At 68.0% G+C, this 16,955-nt stretch overlaps 1 protein-coding gene across 1 annotated transcript; it reads left to right on the top strand.

Moving 5' to 3' along the window:
- Window positions 1-6,156: 6,156 nt before the first annotated feature.
- NTF4 (neurotrophin 4) lies at window positions 6,157-13,079 on the top strand. Its single transcript, XM_044988931.1, is given in 5 exon segments — window positions 6,157-6,560; window positions 7,886-7,951; window positions 11,243-11,606; window positions 12,229-12,420; window positions 12,422-13,079. Coding segments are annotated over 2 exon segments (624 nt in total). The 5' UTR covers window positions 6,157-6,560; window positions 7,886-7,951; window positions 11,243-11,606; window positions 12,229-12,240; the 3' UTR covers window positions 12,866-13,079.
- The last annotated feature ends 3,876 nt before the right edge of the window (window positions 13,080-16,955 follow it).

The raw sequence follows: 16,955 nt of genomic DNA, 5'->3' as shown, positions 1-16,955 counted from the left end.
CAGTCCGTTCAGCTTGGGACGGTTAGAGCAGACGCCAGCCGGGAGACTGGACTCTGGACCGCAGGATGCACTGTCCCAGGCGCTGGGTCTCTGCTTCCCAGGTGCTTTGCAAGGAACGGCCGCTTCTTAAACGGGGCTCCAGACGCAGGGGCCTGCAGTCCGGCCGATCCGGGTCTTCTCCGGATGCGGGGGCTTTGCACAGAAAAGTCTCCCCCCCCCGACGCCCGCAGTGCCTGCAGGACTTCGCACGTCGGCCCCTGAGCTTTGGGCTTTATTTATTTTTAATTGCAGATTATTTCTCGGAAGAGGGTTGGGGCCGAGATCAGGGCGCTGTGGTGCCATGCGCTGCCAGACCCTGACCAAAATCAGGGCCCCGTCGCACTGGGTGCTGCACGGACCCCGGCCGACATCAGAGCCCTGTTGTGTCGGGTGCTGCCCAGACCACCACCAAGAGGCAGCTACCGCCCTGAAGACTTCATGGTCTGAGCGGACTAAGGAGAAGGCTCATCCTCCCCACCTTACCGATGGGGAAACTGAGGCATAGAATGGTGCAGTGACTTCCCGACCCCACGGGGACTCGTGCTGGGCCCTGAAGAGCTGGGGGCAGGGATGGGGAGAGGGGACGGATCCAGAGCTTGTACCTCTCCTCTGCGAGGCTCTGGATCTCACGGGGCCGGATTCTCCCCCGGCCGCCTCCGGACTTCAAGCTGCTCCCCCCTCATGAGACTTCCTCCCGTGCGCCGCCTTCCGCTGGACCCTCCACCCTCCACCCTCCACCACTAGCCTGCAGCTCGGTGTGAAGAGACACTGGCCTGCCCTGATCGCCAATAAACCCGCCTGCCATGTTATTTATTGCAAAGGAGGGATGGGAGCGTCTGGTGTCTCGCTGCTCTGCCCCCAGCCCGCCCCACGGCCTGAACGGAAACCGGGGGTGGGATCCAGCCCCACTCCGCAGCCTGCCCCGGTCTGGGGTAGGGCTGGAAATCAGGCGTGAGCCCAGTGCACCGCTGCCGGGCGGGAACGGCCGCGATGGGGCAACGGTCCATGTCCCCCCGCCTCCATCTCCGCGGCTGGCGTAACCCGGGAGGGATGCCCCCCCCCGCAGCCCCGGAGCCGCCCCCCGCCCCTGGCTGGGGTACATCGGCCAAGCCACGGCGAAGGGACCCGGGCAGTTCATGCGACGATTGCAGCCCGGCCTGGTGCCCGGGCAGGGAGGGGAGCGGAGGGCATCCAGGGTGACCGATCCCTCCCCTGCTCTTTGCTGGGGGGGGCGGAGTCCGTCCGTCTGTCCTGCTGAGGTGGCAGGGTTTAAATTTAGGCTGGCAAAATAGCCGGGATGCCGGAGGCCGGAGGGAGGGGGGTATTTAAAGGTACAGCAGCGTGGCCTGGCTTGGGATGGGGGGGGGGGACTGGTGGGTCTCCCCATGGGGCAGACACAGGGGGCCAGTTTGTGCCCCTGCGCGGCACGGGTCAGGGGTGGGCGGCATTAAGAGGTGGGGCATGGAGGGGGCGGTGGAGGGAGTGGCCAGAGGCAGGGACAGACAGAGGGACAGGGAGGGAGGTGGGCCAAGCGATGGGGGGAAGGGCAGAAGGGCCCGAGCCCCCGCCAGTGGCCATGGCAGGTCCGGGCCCCGCGAGCCCCCACCCGGCTGGGCCCCTCCCATCCCAACCCGCCGGCCTCGGAGCCCCATGGGCACGTCAGCCGAGATCTGCCCCCCAAACACTGCCCCCAGGGGTGTGAGGCCCTGGAGAGCTAGATAGAGGGGGTGGCTGGGGACAGATAGATAGATGGGGTGGAGGTATGGGGATGGGTAGATGGGGTCGGGGGAGCAGGGGGGGTATGGGGGTAACTGGATGGGGTGTGGAGAGCAGTGGGTATGAGGGTAACTGGATGGGGGTGGGGGGAGCACGGGAGATATGGGGTGGGGGATCAGGGGGTGTCACAGAGTCCCCGGGCGATGCTCTGAAACTGCTCCCCACGAAGCCAGGCAGGACTTGGGGGGGGGCCCCCCTCTCTGGGAGCAGACTGTCTCCAGGGCAGGAAGCTCACACGGCTTCCACCTTCCTGGGTCTGACCTTGGAGCATTCAGCATCCCCGTCCCCCCGTGCGCTTCCCCCAGCGAGTCGCCCAGGCCGGGTCCTGGGGGGGCCACAGGGCCCTGCCCCCCCACTCCGCAGTCAGACGCGACTCTCAGCCAGCCAGTAACACAGAGGTTTATTCGATGACAGGAACAGGGTCTGACACAGAGCTTGTAGGTACCGCGAACCGGACCCCTCGGCCGGGTCCATTCTGGGGGGCAGTGAGCCAGACCCCCACGTCTGCCCTCACTCCTCGTCCCCCGCCAGCCCCAGACTGACACCCCCTCCAGCCCCTCCCCTCTGCTCAGCCCCTTCCCCGGGCCAGGAGGTCACCTGAGCTCTTTGTTCTCCAGCACCTTGAGCATCCCCTTGCAGGGGGGGAAGGGGCCCGGCCATTAGTTGCCAGGAGACAGTGTCGGCCATTTATGTGCACTGGCCTTTATCCCACCACCTAGAGACTTAAGAACAGCATAGGGGAAACTGAGGCACCCACCCAGTGTTCAGAGGAAACATTAAGAACAGTCCCACTTTGTCACAGGGGGTAACGGGATGGGGGTGGGGCAGCAGGGGGGGATATGGGGGTAACGGGATGGGGGTGGGGGGAGCAGGGGGCGTATGGGGATCGCTAGGTAACGGGTGTTGATTGCTCCAGTCCCCATTGGGGGTAATTTACTGCTGTGCTCATTTCCCTGTGGTGCCCTCTTCCCTCCCGCCCCTGCTCTAACCACTAGCCCCCCCTCCCCTCCCCTCCCCTCCCCTCCCCGAGCCAGGGAGAGAACCCAGGAATCCTGGGTTCCCAGGTCCCCGCAGCTGCCACTCCCCCTTCCCCCCATTCCTGCGTCTGGTGCTTTTACAGGCCAGATTGTGATTTCCGGCCATAAAGACCCGACATTCGCCCCCCCCGCCCCCGCCCCGGTCTGCCTGGCTTGGGGTCATTACCTGGCGGGAGGGTGTAACCAGCAGGGGGGTGGTGAAGGAACCAGGAGCCAAAACCCAGCGTCCCAGCAGTGTTCACTCAGGGGGGGCCCAGTGCTGCGAGCTTCCCCACAGCAGTGCCCACCCTTCCCTCCTCCAGCCTCACACCAGGGGATGGCAGCGGTGAAAGCCGTGACCCACAGCAGGTCACGTGACTCCCCTGGATAAGTGGGTCCGGGTGTGGGCTTGGGGGTTACTCAAATCCAGAGCAGCGATGGAACCCAGGTGTCCTGGTTCCCAGCCCCTCCCCACCCCGCTGTAACCCATTACTCCCCTCCCCCCGCAGTTAGGGGGGGACGTGGCTGTGGGGCCCCTGAGACAATAAGCAGGTTTGGAAGCCAGAGGTTTCTCGCAGCATCTGCAGAACATCTGGGCGGCCCCTGAGGTGAGCAGGCCGGGGGGAGCACATCTGGCTGGGAGGTACCACGCTGGGGTTCCTCAGCCGGCTGGGATCAGAACTGTGTGTCTGAGACCCTGCACCCCTCCAGCCGTGGGGGATTCCCTGTCACAGCCCCCTCCTGATCTCTGCCCCCTCCCCGCAGCCCAGCGCCCCCTGCTGAGCCCCCCACCCCACTCCCCGCAGCCCAGCGCCCCCTGCTGATCCCCCGACCCCGCTCCCCACAGTCCAGCCTCCCCACCCCCTCCCCACAGCCCAGCGCCCCCTGCTGATCCCCCGCCCCGGTCCCCGCAGCCCAGCGCCCCCTGCTGGGGACACTGCTGCAGGGACCCCCTCACCCGGCACCGGGACTTGGCCCCTCTGGGGGCTGGGGGACCCCTGCGGCTGCCGGGATCCCTCGCCCACTTCTGCCTTCACAGTGCTCCGGGTTTGGAGGTCAGAGGTCAGAGGTCAGGGCCCCCAGCTGGGGGGGGATGGGGCCCTGCAGAGAGGAAACTCCTGTCCCAGGGGCTGTTTCCTCCCTGGATGGGGAAGGCAACTGACCTCATTCGTCATGGTAACGTGGGGGGGGGGCTCCCTGGGGCGCCATGGAAACCGCCTCCCTGGACTCCCTAGGAGGGTCTGGGTCCTTAGCTGGTGCCCCTCACTCCCGACCCGCAGCCCCTGCCCTGGGCTCCCCGCCCCTGAACCCGGCCGGTGCCCCTCACTCCCGACCCGCAGCCCCTGCTCGCCCAGCCCTGGGCTCCCCCCTGCTCTGCCGGTGCCCCTCACTCCCGACCCGCAGCCCCTGCTCGCCCAGACCTGCCCCCCCCCAGCCCTGTCGGTGCCCCTCACTCCCGACCCGCAGCCCCCTGCTCCCACCGGCCCAGTCTCCCCCAGCCCTGCCGGCGGTTTAACGTGTGCGGGTGCAGGGGAGACGCTCCGCTGTGAATCTGTCAAAACCTCCTCCCCAGAGGGCTACGAGCTAATCCACGCGGATCCCAGCTCGGGCCCTGGCGGGCGGGGAGGGGGCGCGGCGCGGGGGGGCCCGGGGCCGGGGTCTGGGGCCGGGCTGTGGGACAGTCGGAAGAGTTGTCACGGTGACGCCAGAGGGTTACCCAGAAACCAGAATCCGACCACGCTTCGCAGAGACCCAACGGGCCGGGCGCCTGCCGGACGACGTCCCCGAGCGGCCAGCTGGGGTGGGCTGGGGGCCCATTTCCCAGGGTAACGGGGTGTCTCCCCCCCATGGGACCACCGGGGTCCAGACCGAGGGGCCTCAGGCCCATGGATTCAGTAACTGAAGCAGCTGATGGGAGCCGGTGTCTCTGCTCTGGGCATTTCCCAGCCACGCGGATGCCCCGTTTCCGCCGCCGGGGCTGGTGGGAAGGGCAGCGGGGGGGCCGTCCTGCCGCTGAGGAGCAAACAAGGGGGGGCAGTTTGGTGCCCACCCTGGCCCCGGATTCGTGGCTAGTGGCATCGGCTCTTTGGGGACATCCCCTTCCCAGCTGGAGAAGTCCTCCGGCGATGGGGTCCCTGGCTGCGGATTTCACCATCTCTGCGAGGGGCTGGTGGGATGCGTCTCTGGGGAGCTGGGGGATTGGGGCCAGAAGCCAGGCTGGCTTTGGATGGGCAGGGCGGACGAGCTGTAACATCGGGGGCCGGCACGCAGGCTGGCAACAGCCATGGGTCCCGGCTCGGGGGTGGGGGGTCATGGACACGTGGCTGTCCGGCGAGGCTGGATTCCCAGAGGGACGTGTCTCGCTTGCCTCCGCCCTGCAGAGACCCGGGTGGCCCCTTTGGTCGGCACCTGGCTGTAAAAGGTTTGTCCCGTAACCTCCTGAAGCAGGGAGTTAAGTGCGGCGAGTTTGTCAGACCTTGGACAGGAGGTCCTGTTACAGAACAGCTGCTGTTGAGGGGTTCTCAGGGTCCCCCCTGAACTGAACACACTGCAACACGTCCCACCCAACACACCCCAACAGCTCACACACGCCCCGGCCGATCCAACCCCAATAGGGTCGCACACCAATAGACCTAGGCATCCCACCGCACCCACCAACGGCACACGCCCTGCTGCGTTCACATCCCATCCCCCCACCCACACAACCCCTCCCACAAGAGAAGCACACCCTCCCCGCCCCCACTGAAATGCACAGCTCCCCCGGCAGCCTAAATCTCCTTATAACAAAGTGTGTGGCAGGGAACGTCCTACGGGTTTGGGGTTGGGGTTTTTTTTAAGAAAAGAGGGAAAAAGACTACAAAACAAAGAAACTAAACAAGTAAATACAAACCTGGCCAGGCAAGAGCAGAATTGGCCAGTTCTGCCGCCCGCAAGTTAATCTGCCGTTTTCCTGCCTTCACTTTGCAGCTCTGAGGTTCCTTTCACGATGTTTTGGCCTCGGGATTTCCTAGGGTTTTGTTGTTGCTTTTTTAAATGAAAAGCGGACGGGGAAAAAAACCTAATAGAAACCACCCAGCCCCCGCGAGTCCCCTTTACTTGCACGCCAACGGTCTTTTAAACCATACCCCGGTGCCTAGGTTTGAAGTAAAACTGACAGCCGCCAGGGACCGGCCAGCCAAACGCTGGCACAGCGTAGAAAACAGACAGGGAGTTAATTTGCAATCTCCGACTCTCAGGCTGCCGAGCGTTTTGCAAGCGTTTGTTTCTTCTTTTCTTTCTTTTTTTTAACGAAGTTTTTGGGCTGGTGATTTCCTAGGTTTTTCAAACGGCGGCGGGAGGGGGAGATGAACACGCCGCTCGCGGAAGGCGCGTCGTCGCCGTGACGTGGGATCGTCCATTCGCAACCTCTCCGGCTTTGCGCGCGCTCGGACGGTCTTTTGGCGTGGAAGGCCCCAGGGCTTTTTCCGACGACAGATGCGGGTACCGCAGCCTCGGCGGGTATTTGCGAAGGTCGCGCCTGCAGTTCCCGGCTGCCGGGCGCGCTGAGGGTCTTTGAACCCACTTTTTGCTTGCACCGAGTTTCCTAGCTTGGCTTTTGTGAACTGCTGACAATCCAGGTCTTTCCCCGAGCTTCAGCCCGGCTCAGCGCTGCGTTGTCTGCTGCGAGTCTCCGGCCTCCCTCGAGTCCTCGGCTCCGCGACCGGCCGGTGTTTAGAGCACAAAACGGAGGTGAAAAGCAGGAGCCGGGCAGGGCGGGGCCGCCAGGCAGGTGGCTAGGGCTGAAAGCAGGGGGCTGCTTTGTTGAGGTTCGGGGGGGCGGAGAATGGGGCATGGGGCTTGTCCCCTCTAGGGGGCGCTGGTTCCCACCTGGCCCCAGAGCAGGGGGAGCCTGGCTGTTGCGGGGGGAGGGGATAAGCCAGTTTCCTTCCTGCATTTTTGCAACCTGAGCTAATCCTGACTCTTTGTATCTGCCCCTCCCCCCTCTGCACCCACCTGCCGCCGGCTGGGCCTGCCGGGCTCTGGGTCGCAGATCAGCCGCACCAGGGACCGGAGCGTAACTGCTCCGGCGCCGTGCGGGGGGAGTCTGAGCTTGGCGGTGGGGGGAGGGTCACACCCGGGCAGAGCGGGGCTGAGATAACAGCCCACCCTCGCTCCCAGTGCAGCCTGGGGTGGCTCTGGACTGACCCTGGGGGAGCTGAGATCAGAACCCGGCTCTGACCCCACTGTGAACAGGAGTGACTCCAGATTGACCCCAGGTGGAGCTGAGCTCAGAACCCGGCCCTGACCCCACTGTGAACAGGAGTGACTCCGGATTGACCCCAGGTGGAGCTGAGCTCAGAACCCGGCCCTGACCCCACTGTGAACAGGAGTGACTCCGGATTGACCCCAGGTGGAGCTGAGCTCAGAACCCGGCCCTGACCCCACTGTGAACAGGAGTGACTCCAGATTGACCCCAGGTGGAGCTGAGATCAGAACCTGGCCCGGACTCCACTGTGAACAGGAGTCACTCCGGATTGACCCCAGCCCTGCCCTTGTGGCAGACGGGGGCGGGGGTGACTCTGGATTGGGACAGGTATTGGGATCTGCCCCTTACAGACAGCCCCCCCCCCCCGAGGGCTGGTCTCACACACAAAGGAGCCGGTTACCCCCACACACGCACACACACGTGTCTAGGTGGCTGGGGGTGGGGGGTGCCTGCCTGTAATTGAAGCCAGACCTGGATCAGGTGAGGGGCGTGCGGGGAAAGGGGGGGCCTCCCCCCCCAAGGCAGATTTCCACCCTCCCCCTCTCCGGCTGCAGGCTGCCTGTCTACCTGGCTCCAGCCCCCCACCCCATCCCCCGGCTCCCCGCCCAGCCCCTCACCCTCCCTGCTGGCGGACCCCACCCCACCCCGCCGGGCCCCAATAGCTCAGCGATGGAAGGGGGCGGTGTCCCCCCCCGCACACACGCTCCCTCCACCCCCCCGGGCCTGCCATTCCCTGGCAGCCCGGAAACGCGAATTCCAGCCCCGCGCGCTGCGACGGCTGATTAACTTCTCATGTTGAAACCCGAAGGCGCGTGGGGGAAGGATCGACGGCGCGGGGACCTCGTCCGTCTGCACAGGGGCCCTGCAGCGTCAGGTGGGTGGAATAGCGGGGGGCTGCGGGTCGGGAGTGAGGGGCACCGGTGGGGCTGGGGGGGCTGTAGGTCGGGAGTGAGGGGCACCAGCAGGGCTGGGCTAGCAGGGCTGCGGGTCGGGAGTGAGGGGCACCGGCAGAGGTGCACTTTGCAGAGGTGGGGGCTGGGGGATACCCCGTGGAGGGGGAGCTGCTTGTGAACAAGGAGGGGGAGGGGGCAGGGAGCTCCCAGGGTAGGGGACCCCCCCCCGCCCCCATCCACCGAGATGCTGCGGGGTCTGGATTCCATTAGCCAAGAGCCGGGACACAGACCGGCCGCGCTGCCCACTCCCAGCCGCCGGCACAGCCTGCCACTGCCTCCCTCTGGGAGGGCCGGGTGCCGGACGCCTGGGTCCTCTCCCCAGCTGTGGGAGGGGAGTGGGGTCTAGTGGTTAGAGCAGGGGGAGCTGGGAGCCAGGACTCCTGGGTTCTCTCCCCAGCTCTAGGAGGGGAGTGGGGTCTAGTGGTTAGAGCAGGGGGAGCTGGGAGCCAGGACTCCTGGGTTCTCTCCCCAGCTCTGGGAGGGGAGTGGGGTCTAGTGGTTAGAGCAGGGGGAGCTGGGAGCCAGGACTCCTGGGTTCTCTCTCCGGCTCTGGGAGGGGAGCAAGGGCTACTGGATTAGAAGGAGTCCAACTCTCCCCCCTCCCGCCCTGCTCTAACCACTAGACCCCACTCCTCCCCCAGAGCCAAGGATGGGAAGGTCCCTGTTCCCTGGGCAGGATGGAAGCTCTGTGGTGCTCCAGTGACAGGAGAAGGGGGGACACAGATCACAGGCCCAGTTTCACTTGGTCCTCCAACCCCTAGGACCCAAAGTAGCTCAGAGAGACCCCAACCTGCCCCTGGATAAGCCTTTGCTGTTAGAACACCACAGGGGGCTGCGGGTCGGGAGTGAGGAGCACCGGCCGAGTTGGGGGGATACCCAGGGCTGGGCGAGTGGGGGCTGCAGGTCAGGAGTGAGGGGCACCGGAAGGGCTGGTAGGGGGGCAGGACTGGGCGAGCGGGGGCTGCGGGGAGTGAGGGGCACCGGCAGGGTTGGGGGGAGCCCGGGCCCGGGCGAGCGGGGGCTGCGGGTCGGGAGTGAGGGGCACCGGCAGGGTTGGGGGGAGCCCGGGCCCGGGCGAGCGGGGGGCTGCGGGTCGGGAGTGAGGGGCACCGGCAGGGTTGGGGGGAGCCCGGGCCCGGGCGAGCGGGGGCTGCGGGTCGGGAGTGAGGGGCACCGGCAGGGTTGGGGGGAGCCCGGGCCCGGGCGAGCGGGGGCTGCGGGTCGGGAGTGAGGGGCACCGGCAGGGTTGGGGGGAGCCCGGGTCCGGGCGAGCAGGGGGCTGCGGGTCGGGAGTGAGGGGCACCGGCAGGGTGGGGGGGAGCCCGGGACCGGGCGAGCCGGGGGATCCGGGTCGGGAGTGAGGGGCACCGGCAGGGTTGGGGGGAGCCCGGGCCCGGGCGAGCGGGGGCTGCGGGTCGGGAGTGAGGGGCACCGGCAGGGTTGGGGGGAGCCCGGGCCCGGGCGAGCGGGGGCTGCGGGTCGGGAGTGAGGGGCACCGGCAGGCTTGGGGGGCTGCGGGTCGGGCGTGAGGGGCACCGGCAGTGTTGGGGGGAGCCCGGGCCCGGGCGAGCGGGGGCTGCAAGTCGGGAGTGAGGGGCACCAGCAGGCTTGGGGGGCTGCGGGTCGGGAGTGAGGGGCACCGGCAGGGTTGGGGGGAGCCCGGGCCCGGGCGAGCGGGAGCTGCAAGTCGGGAGTGAGGGGCACCAGCAGGCTTGGGGGGCTGCGGGTCGGGAGTGAGGGGCACCGGCAGGGTTGGGGGGCTGCGGGTCGGGAGTGAGGGGCACCGGCAGGGATGGGGGGAGCCCGGGCGAGCAGGGGGCTGCGGGTCGGGAGTGAGGGGCACCGGCAGGGTTGGGGGGAGCCCGGGCGAGCAGGGGGCTGCGGGTCAGGAGTGAGGGGCACCGGCAGGGTTGGGGGGAGCCCGGGCCCGGGCGAGCAGGGGCTGCGGGTCGGGAGTGAGGGGCACCGGCAGGGTTGGGGGGAGCCCGGGCCCGGGCGAGCGGGGGCTGCGGGTCGGGAGTGAGGGGCACCGCCGCGCTGGCTGTTCCCTGCACTGGCAGGTTGGCGCACGTCTGGCTGAGCTGCACATACCTGCACAGCGGCGGGGGCTGGTTCCTGCACAGGAGGTCACGTCGCCTGGGATTGTGGGTAACACTTTATGCAAATAGCCTCAGGGTCAGACTCTAATCTCTCTACAAACTGGTTATACTCTGTTAGCCCCACCCCCCTCCCAGAGCGGGGAGAGAACCCAGGAGTCCGAGCTCCCAGCCCCCCCCCCCCCGCTCTAACCACTAGCCCCAACTCCCTTCCCAGAGCCAGGGAGAGAACCCAGGCGTCCGGGCTCCCAGCCCCCTCCCCGTTCTGACCCCTCAATCCCAGCCCGCCGCCCCCCAGGGCGATGCGACCGGGCGGCTCAGTGCAGGGATGCGGGAGGCTCTCTGTGGGGGAGGGGCAGGTGGGGGATGGGCTGGGTTTCAGTTTTCGGTTTCAAAGGCGAGCGCATTAGCCCCCCCCCCCCCCCCCCGGGCTGCCCCCCTCCAGATGTCCCTGCATCTGGATCCCATCCCCCGCCCCCCTCCCCGGCTGCCGGTTCCGGATTCTGCAGCTGTCCCTGGAGGGACGGAGGGGCTGGGAGCTGGCTGCACCTAGAACCCAGGGGCACCGTGCTCGAGAACCGGGGGGGGGGCGTAAATAGCCAGAGCTCGGCTCTAGCGGGTCACGTTGGGAAGGGTGGGGGGTTCTAGATCCCAGTTCCAGACCCTGGCGTCAGCTTGTAAATACCGAGGGTCTAGACCCCGTGGGTTCTAGAACCTGTGGCCAGGCTCGTGTTCTGGCTGCTCCAGACCCTGGCGCCATTCGGCACCGGCGGAATTCGGCGCCATTCGCGATCCCCCCGGGCCGCGATGCGGGTTCATTCAGTGCTGGGCACGATCTGCCACGGGGCAGAACGGGGGTCTGACCAGGGGCACGTTCTAGACCCAATCAACGTGTCGGGGGCGAGTTCTAGGCCGGCCAGCGTGTCGGCACTTTTTCTAGAGCACGTTGGCCCGACGGCTGGGGATAGCGGTTCTAGGCTCCCCGCGTTCTAGAACCTAAAACCTGCCTGCCTGGGGGGAGGGGGGTCTAGTGGTTGGAGCAGGCAGGGCCGGGGGCCAGGACTCCTGGGTTCTCTCCCAGTTAACATTAATTGACGTGTTTCTCTTTCCCCTCAGGTCTTTTGAGCGACTCCCCCGTCCCCAGCTGCTGTGACCCAAACCTCCCACCCTTCTCCCAGCCGGAGGCCTGCAGCATGAGCGTCGAGCCCCCCAGGGAGGGGGCGCCAGCCCTGCGCTGCCCCTGAGCCTCCCCCCTGCGGAGCCATGGAGCAGTGGGGCCGGGAGCCCCCCAGGGGCAGGGGGGTCTGGGCTGGGATCGCGCCGCAGGGACCCTGCGCCTGGTAGGAGTCGCCCAGTGCCCCGGGGGGTCAGGACGGGGCGTCGGCCTGATCCTCGGCTGCAGGAGGGTCATGAATCGAGCCCAGGGCTGGATCTGCAGGGAACTGGCCCCCCCACGCTGCAGGAGACGCTGACACTGCAGGTAACACCCAGGGTGCCCCTCACTCCCGACCCGCAGCCCCTGCCAGCCCAGCCCTGCCCCCCCCGCGCTGCCGGTGCCCCTCACTCCCGACCCGCAGCCCCTGCTAGCCCGGCCCTGCCCCCCCCAGCCCTGCCGGTGCCCCTCACTCCCGACCCGCAGCCCCCTGCTAGCCCAGCCCTGCCCCCCCTGCCCTGCCGGTGCCCCTCACTCCCGACCCGCAGCCCCCTGCTAGCCCAGTCCTGGGCCCACCCCCCCCTGCCGGTGCCCCTCACTCCCGACCCGCAGCCCCTGCCAGCCCAGCCCTGCCCCCCCCGCCCTGCCGGTGCCCCTCACTCCCGACCCGCAGCCCCTGCTAGCCCGGCCCTGCCCCCCCCAGCCCTGCCGGTGCCCCTCACTCCCGACCCGCAGCCCCCTGCTAGCCCAGCCCTGACCCCCCAGCCCTGCCGGTGCCCCTCACTCCCGACCCGCAGCCCCCTGCAAGCCCAGTCCTGGGCCCCCCCCACCCTGCCGGTGCCCCTCACTCCCAACCTGTGGACGGGGCCATGTCTCAGTGCTGTGGGGGTTTAATGGGGGAGGGGCAGGACCTGCCAGCTCTAACCACCCCCCCCCGTTCTCCCCCCAGGTCCCCGCGGTGATGCTCATTCGGCTCCAGGCTATGGTCACCTCGTTCCTTTGCGCCCTCCACGCCGCCCCACGCCGCCTCCCCTCCCCCGCCGGCCCGGACGCCGGGGTCCCCTGGGACGCGCCGGCCCCCTCCCCGGGCGACTGGGAGCTGTCGTCCCCCCGCGTGGCCCTGGCCAGCCGAGCCCCCGCCGGGCCCCCCCGTGCTGCTGCTGCTGGAGGAGGAGCCGGGCGTCCGGGCGGGGCCGGCGAACGGGACGCGGCGGGCGCGGCGGGCCGGGGGGGCGGAGGCGGCCCGCCGGGGCGAGATGTCCGTGTGCGACAGCGTCAGCCTGTGGGTGACGGACAAGCGCACGGCCGTGGACATCCGGGGCAAGGCGGTGACGGTGCTGTCCGAGGTGCAGACGCTCACCGGGCCGCTCAAGCAGTATTTCTTCGAGACCAAGTGCAACCCGGCGGGCGGGACGATGGGCGGGTGCCGGGGCGTGGACCGGCGCCACTGGCTCTCCGAGTGCAAGGCCAAGCAGTCGTACGTGCGGGCCCTGACCGCCGACGCCGACAAGCTGGTGGGCTGGCGCTGGATCCGCATCGACACGGCCTGCGTCTGCACCCTGCTGAGCCGCGCCGGGCGGGCGTAGCCGGGCCGGGGGCTGGAGGGACGGAGCCCCCGGCACCCGCCCCGCTGGGCTCTGCTTGGGAACCGGAGCCACTCAGGCACTGTCACTCACATGGACGCCGTGGGTCAGCCCGGGGGCTGGGGGCCAGGCTCAGAGGCTGATCAGTGGGGCTGGAGGCTCAGGGGCTGAGCTGTGGGGCTGGAGGCTGTGGGCGCCGTGGGTCAGCCCGGGGGCTGGGAGCCAGGCTCAGAGGCTGATCAGTGGGGCTGGAGGCTCAGAGGCTCAGCTGTGGGGCTGGAGGCTCAGGGGCTGAGCTGTGGGGCTGGAGGCTGTGGGTGCCGTGGGTCAGCCCGGGGGCTGGGGGCCAGGCTCAGAGGCTGATCAGTGGGGCTGGAGGCTCAGGGGCTGAGCTGTGGGGCTGGAGGCTGTGGGTGCCGTGGGTCAGCCCGGGGGCTGGGGACCAGGCTCAGAGGCTGATCAGTGGGGCTGGAGGCTCAGAGGCTCAGCTGTGGGGCTGGAGCCTGTGGGCGCTGTGGGTCAGCCCCGTGGCCTCCAGGGAGTTTCTGCCTTTTGTGTCCGTTCGCTGTTTCTTCCCATATTTATTACCCCCCCTCCCTCCGACCCCCCTCGCCCCCGAATTAACTTATTCCCTGACCCCCACCCCCCCGACCCACTTGCGGTTCCTTGTACCTGGAAAAGACCCGAAAGAAACAAACCCAGAGTCTCAGCGTCGTTCATTGGGGTCACGGCCTGTTTGTCGGGGGGGGGGGGAACGACCCTCGGGATCCACGTGTGGGGCACCCACCCCACAGGAGTCTGGGAGCGATTCCCATGAGTCCCATGGCCAGCTCCCCCCGGCCCTGCCGGTGCCCCTCACTCCCGACCCGCAGCCCCCTGCTAGCCCAGCCCTGGGCTCCCCCCAGCCCTGCCGGTGCCCCTCACTCCCGACCCGCAGCCCCCTGCTAGCCCAGCCCTGGGCTCCCCCCAGCCCTGCCGGTGCCCCTCACTCCCGACCCGCAGCCCCCTGCTAGCCCAGCCCTGGGCTCCCCCCGGCCCTGCCGGTGCCCCTCACTCCTGACCCGCAGCCCCCCCAGCTGAGGGAGATACACCTCCTGATTGACCCCTCTCTGCTCCCCTGGTGGGGGGGGGGGTTGGCCCCCACTCCTGCCCCAGGTTGAGGGGGTCCTGGGGGGATTCCTGTGAATTTGGCGCCACCTTGTGGCAGGGACAGGGATATTCAAGGGCTCCCTGGTACCTGCCTCCATCCCCGGGGCAGAATCAGACCCATGGACCCATCCAGCCCTGTTAACTGCCCCCCCCCACACACACTTCTCTGGGGTGTGTGTGGGGGGAGAGTAATTGGCCCCCAAACTGTCCCACACCGCTGCACTCCCAACTCTGGCTGGGGCTCGTCCTGCAGCAGGGCGTCCCACTGGTTAACGATGGGGCTGAGCCAGTGTGGAAACAGCCCCTGGCACCCCCCGAATGGGACCCAGACTATTCACAGCCAAGACCCCCCATGACACCCCCGAAGGGGACAAGCAACCTCACCGGGCGAGGGGCAGCCAGCACCAGGGGCACAGCAAGGAGCAAATCCAGACACCCAACCACCACCGGCTGAGCTGCAAATAGAACCCAGGCGTCCTGGCTCCCAGACTCCCTGCTCCAGCCACTAGACTCCCCTCCCCTCCCAGAGCCAGGGAGGGAACCCAGGAGTCCTGGCTCCCAGCCCCCCCTGCTCTGACCGCTAGACCCCACTCCCCTCCCAGAGCCGGGGAGAGAACCCAGGAGTCCTGGCTCCCAGACTCCCCGCTCTAACCACTAGACCCCACTCCCCTCCCAGAGCCAGGGAGAGAACCCAGGAGTCCTGGCTCCCAGACTCCCCGCTCTAACCACTAGACCCCACTCCCCTCCCAGAGCCGGGGAGAGAACCCAGGAGTCCTGGCTCCCAGCCCCCCCTGCTCTGACCGCTACACCCTGTGTCCCAGACTCCCAGGCCCCGCGTTTGCTCGGCTCTTACGGCCCCTGGGAGGGTCCCCGTCCCTGCGACGCCTGCTCGGGGGGCCGGTTGTTATATTTAGAAAATAAAACCCCGCGGGCTCGTCTTCGGGGGGATACGGCCACACGCTGCCGACAGACTCAGAGCCGGCGGGCGCTTAACATCCCCCAGGTCTGCAGGGTTGGGACGGTTCCCAGCCGAGGAGTCGCTCGTGCCAAGCCCCTGGCCAGGTGGCCTGGACGCGGGGCCGGAGCGGGGCCTTGGCGGAGGCGCAGCCGATGCTCCTGGAAGTTGGTGGCAGAACCAGCCCCGAAGTCCTCAGGCTTTAGGGTCCGTCTTGATAGGGCTCCGTCCTCGGACAAGTCTCTGGGGTTCGTTTGCCTCGTCAGGCTCAGGCACGGACTCACGGGCCGTGGCCACTCGTGGCCCCGTGCGGTCCGTGGGGGGGGGGGGTGCCCCCTTCAGTGCGACAGCCCTTCTCGGGGGGCCGCTCTCCCCCGGGGTCCGGCCCCTCCACCTCCTGGAGCCGCCCCTCCCTGAGCCTCAGCGCGTCTGTCTCTGCCGTGGGCCCCTCGGGGAGTCCCCTCGCTCGGACCCCCGGGGCCTCCAGCCCCCCGAAGGGGCCGATGCCCCCCCGCCCCCCGCCCTGCTCTCTAGCCCGGAGCGACTCAGCCAGCGTAACACAGGAGGGTTATTGAGCGTTGAACCCAGCACAGGAACCTCTCCGGCCTCAGGCCTGGCCCCCCTCAGCCCAGCACGTCCCAGTCCCCCTGCAGCCAGGGGGGCTCTGCCCCCCCCTCCAGCCCCGAGCCCCCCTGCTCCCAGCTGGGCATCCGAGACCCCCAGCGCCAAGCCCCCCTCTGTCCATTGTCTTCTCTCCAGGGAAACAGGGTCACCTGGGCTCCTCCCGCCTCCCGTCCTCTGGCCCCTCTGGCTGGACCCGGCTGGTCAGGTCACCGGGGTCCGTCCCCGCAGCCCATTGTCCTCCCCCCGGCCAGAACCGGCTGCGACTCCTGAGCCGGGTCTCCGGGGCACCAGGGCACCAGTCGCTGGGGTCTCCATCCTCCAGGCCAGCGGCCGGGGTCCCGCGTTCCCTCTCCGGCCCTCTGTGCCCACAAACTCCCTCCCCCCTCCCCTCGTTACCCCGTAACACCCGGGGACACTGAGTCCCACCCCCTCGGCCTGGAACCCCCTGGGAAACCACAGAAAAACCAAGGAACCCCCCCCACTTGGTCCCCCGCTGTTCTCGCGGTGGAGGCGAGAACCGATCCCGGCTGGTTGTGGGGTCCCCCCCCCGGCCTCGGGGCGGCTGGGGGTGGATTCCGGGGGTGCCCTGCGGGTCACCACCCAGCCCACTCGGGCCTGCCGGAGGGAGGGTGTTTTCCTTCCTCCAGATCTGGGGTCGTTTACTATGATTCTCAGGCAGGCGCCTCAAGCTGTTATTCCCCATCCAAACACCAACACTCGCACGCTGGTCACCTCCCGCCGTTCCTCTCACACCCGCACGGGGCGACCCCACGGCGAGGGTGAAAAATCGGGACGGGGGCGGGGGGGGGATAGGAGCCTAGATAAGGAAAAGAGCCGAAGATCTGGACTGGCCCTAGACAATCAGGACCCCTGGTCACCCTCCATCTACACGTTGTTACCTAGTCAGCCGTCACCATAACCCGTCTAGAGCCACCGGGGCCCGACGGCCCCCCCGGCCGTGCCGTTCCACTCGCTACACGGGAAAAGGAAACGGGGAAAATTAGCCTGAGCACATGTCCCAGGTTTCCAGGGACAGTCCCGATTTTCGGGTCTTATCCAGGCTCCTATTCCCCCCCCAGCCCGTCCCGATTTTTCACACTCGCTGTCCGGTCGCCCCAGGAGAAACGCAGGCGAGGGGGTTACCGGAGCTCCGGCCTGCGGGCAGGAAAACGGTCGTAACCAGAACAGGATCCTTGTGGCACCTCAGAGACAAACACATTTATTGGGGCCTCGGCGTTCGGGGGCCAGGACCCACGTCATCGGCTGCAGCCCCCGACCGCCGACGCCGTCTCGGAGGTGCCGGAAGGATCCTGGGTTTTGGCGGATCCAGAGTAACGCGGCTGCTGCTGGGAGAAGCGGGAAAAG

Source organism: Mauremys mutica, chromosome 15 (genome assembly GCF_020497125.1).
Source record: "Mauremys mutica isolate MM-2020 ecotype Southern chromosome 15, ASM2049712v1, whole genome shotgun sequence".
NCBI lineage: Eukaryota > Metazoa > Chordata > Testudines > Geoemydidae > Mauremys > Mauremys mutica.
The sequence above is the reverse complement of the archived record's forward strand: the minus strand, read 5'-3'. Positions and strand labels throughout refer to the sequence as shown.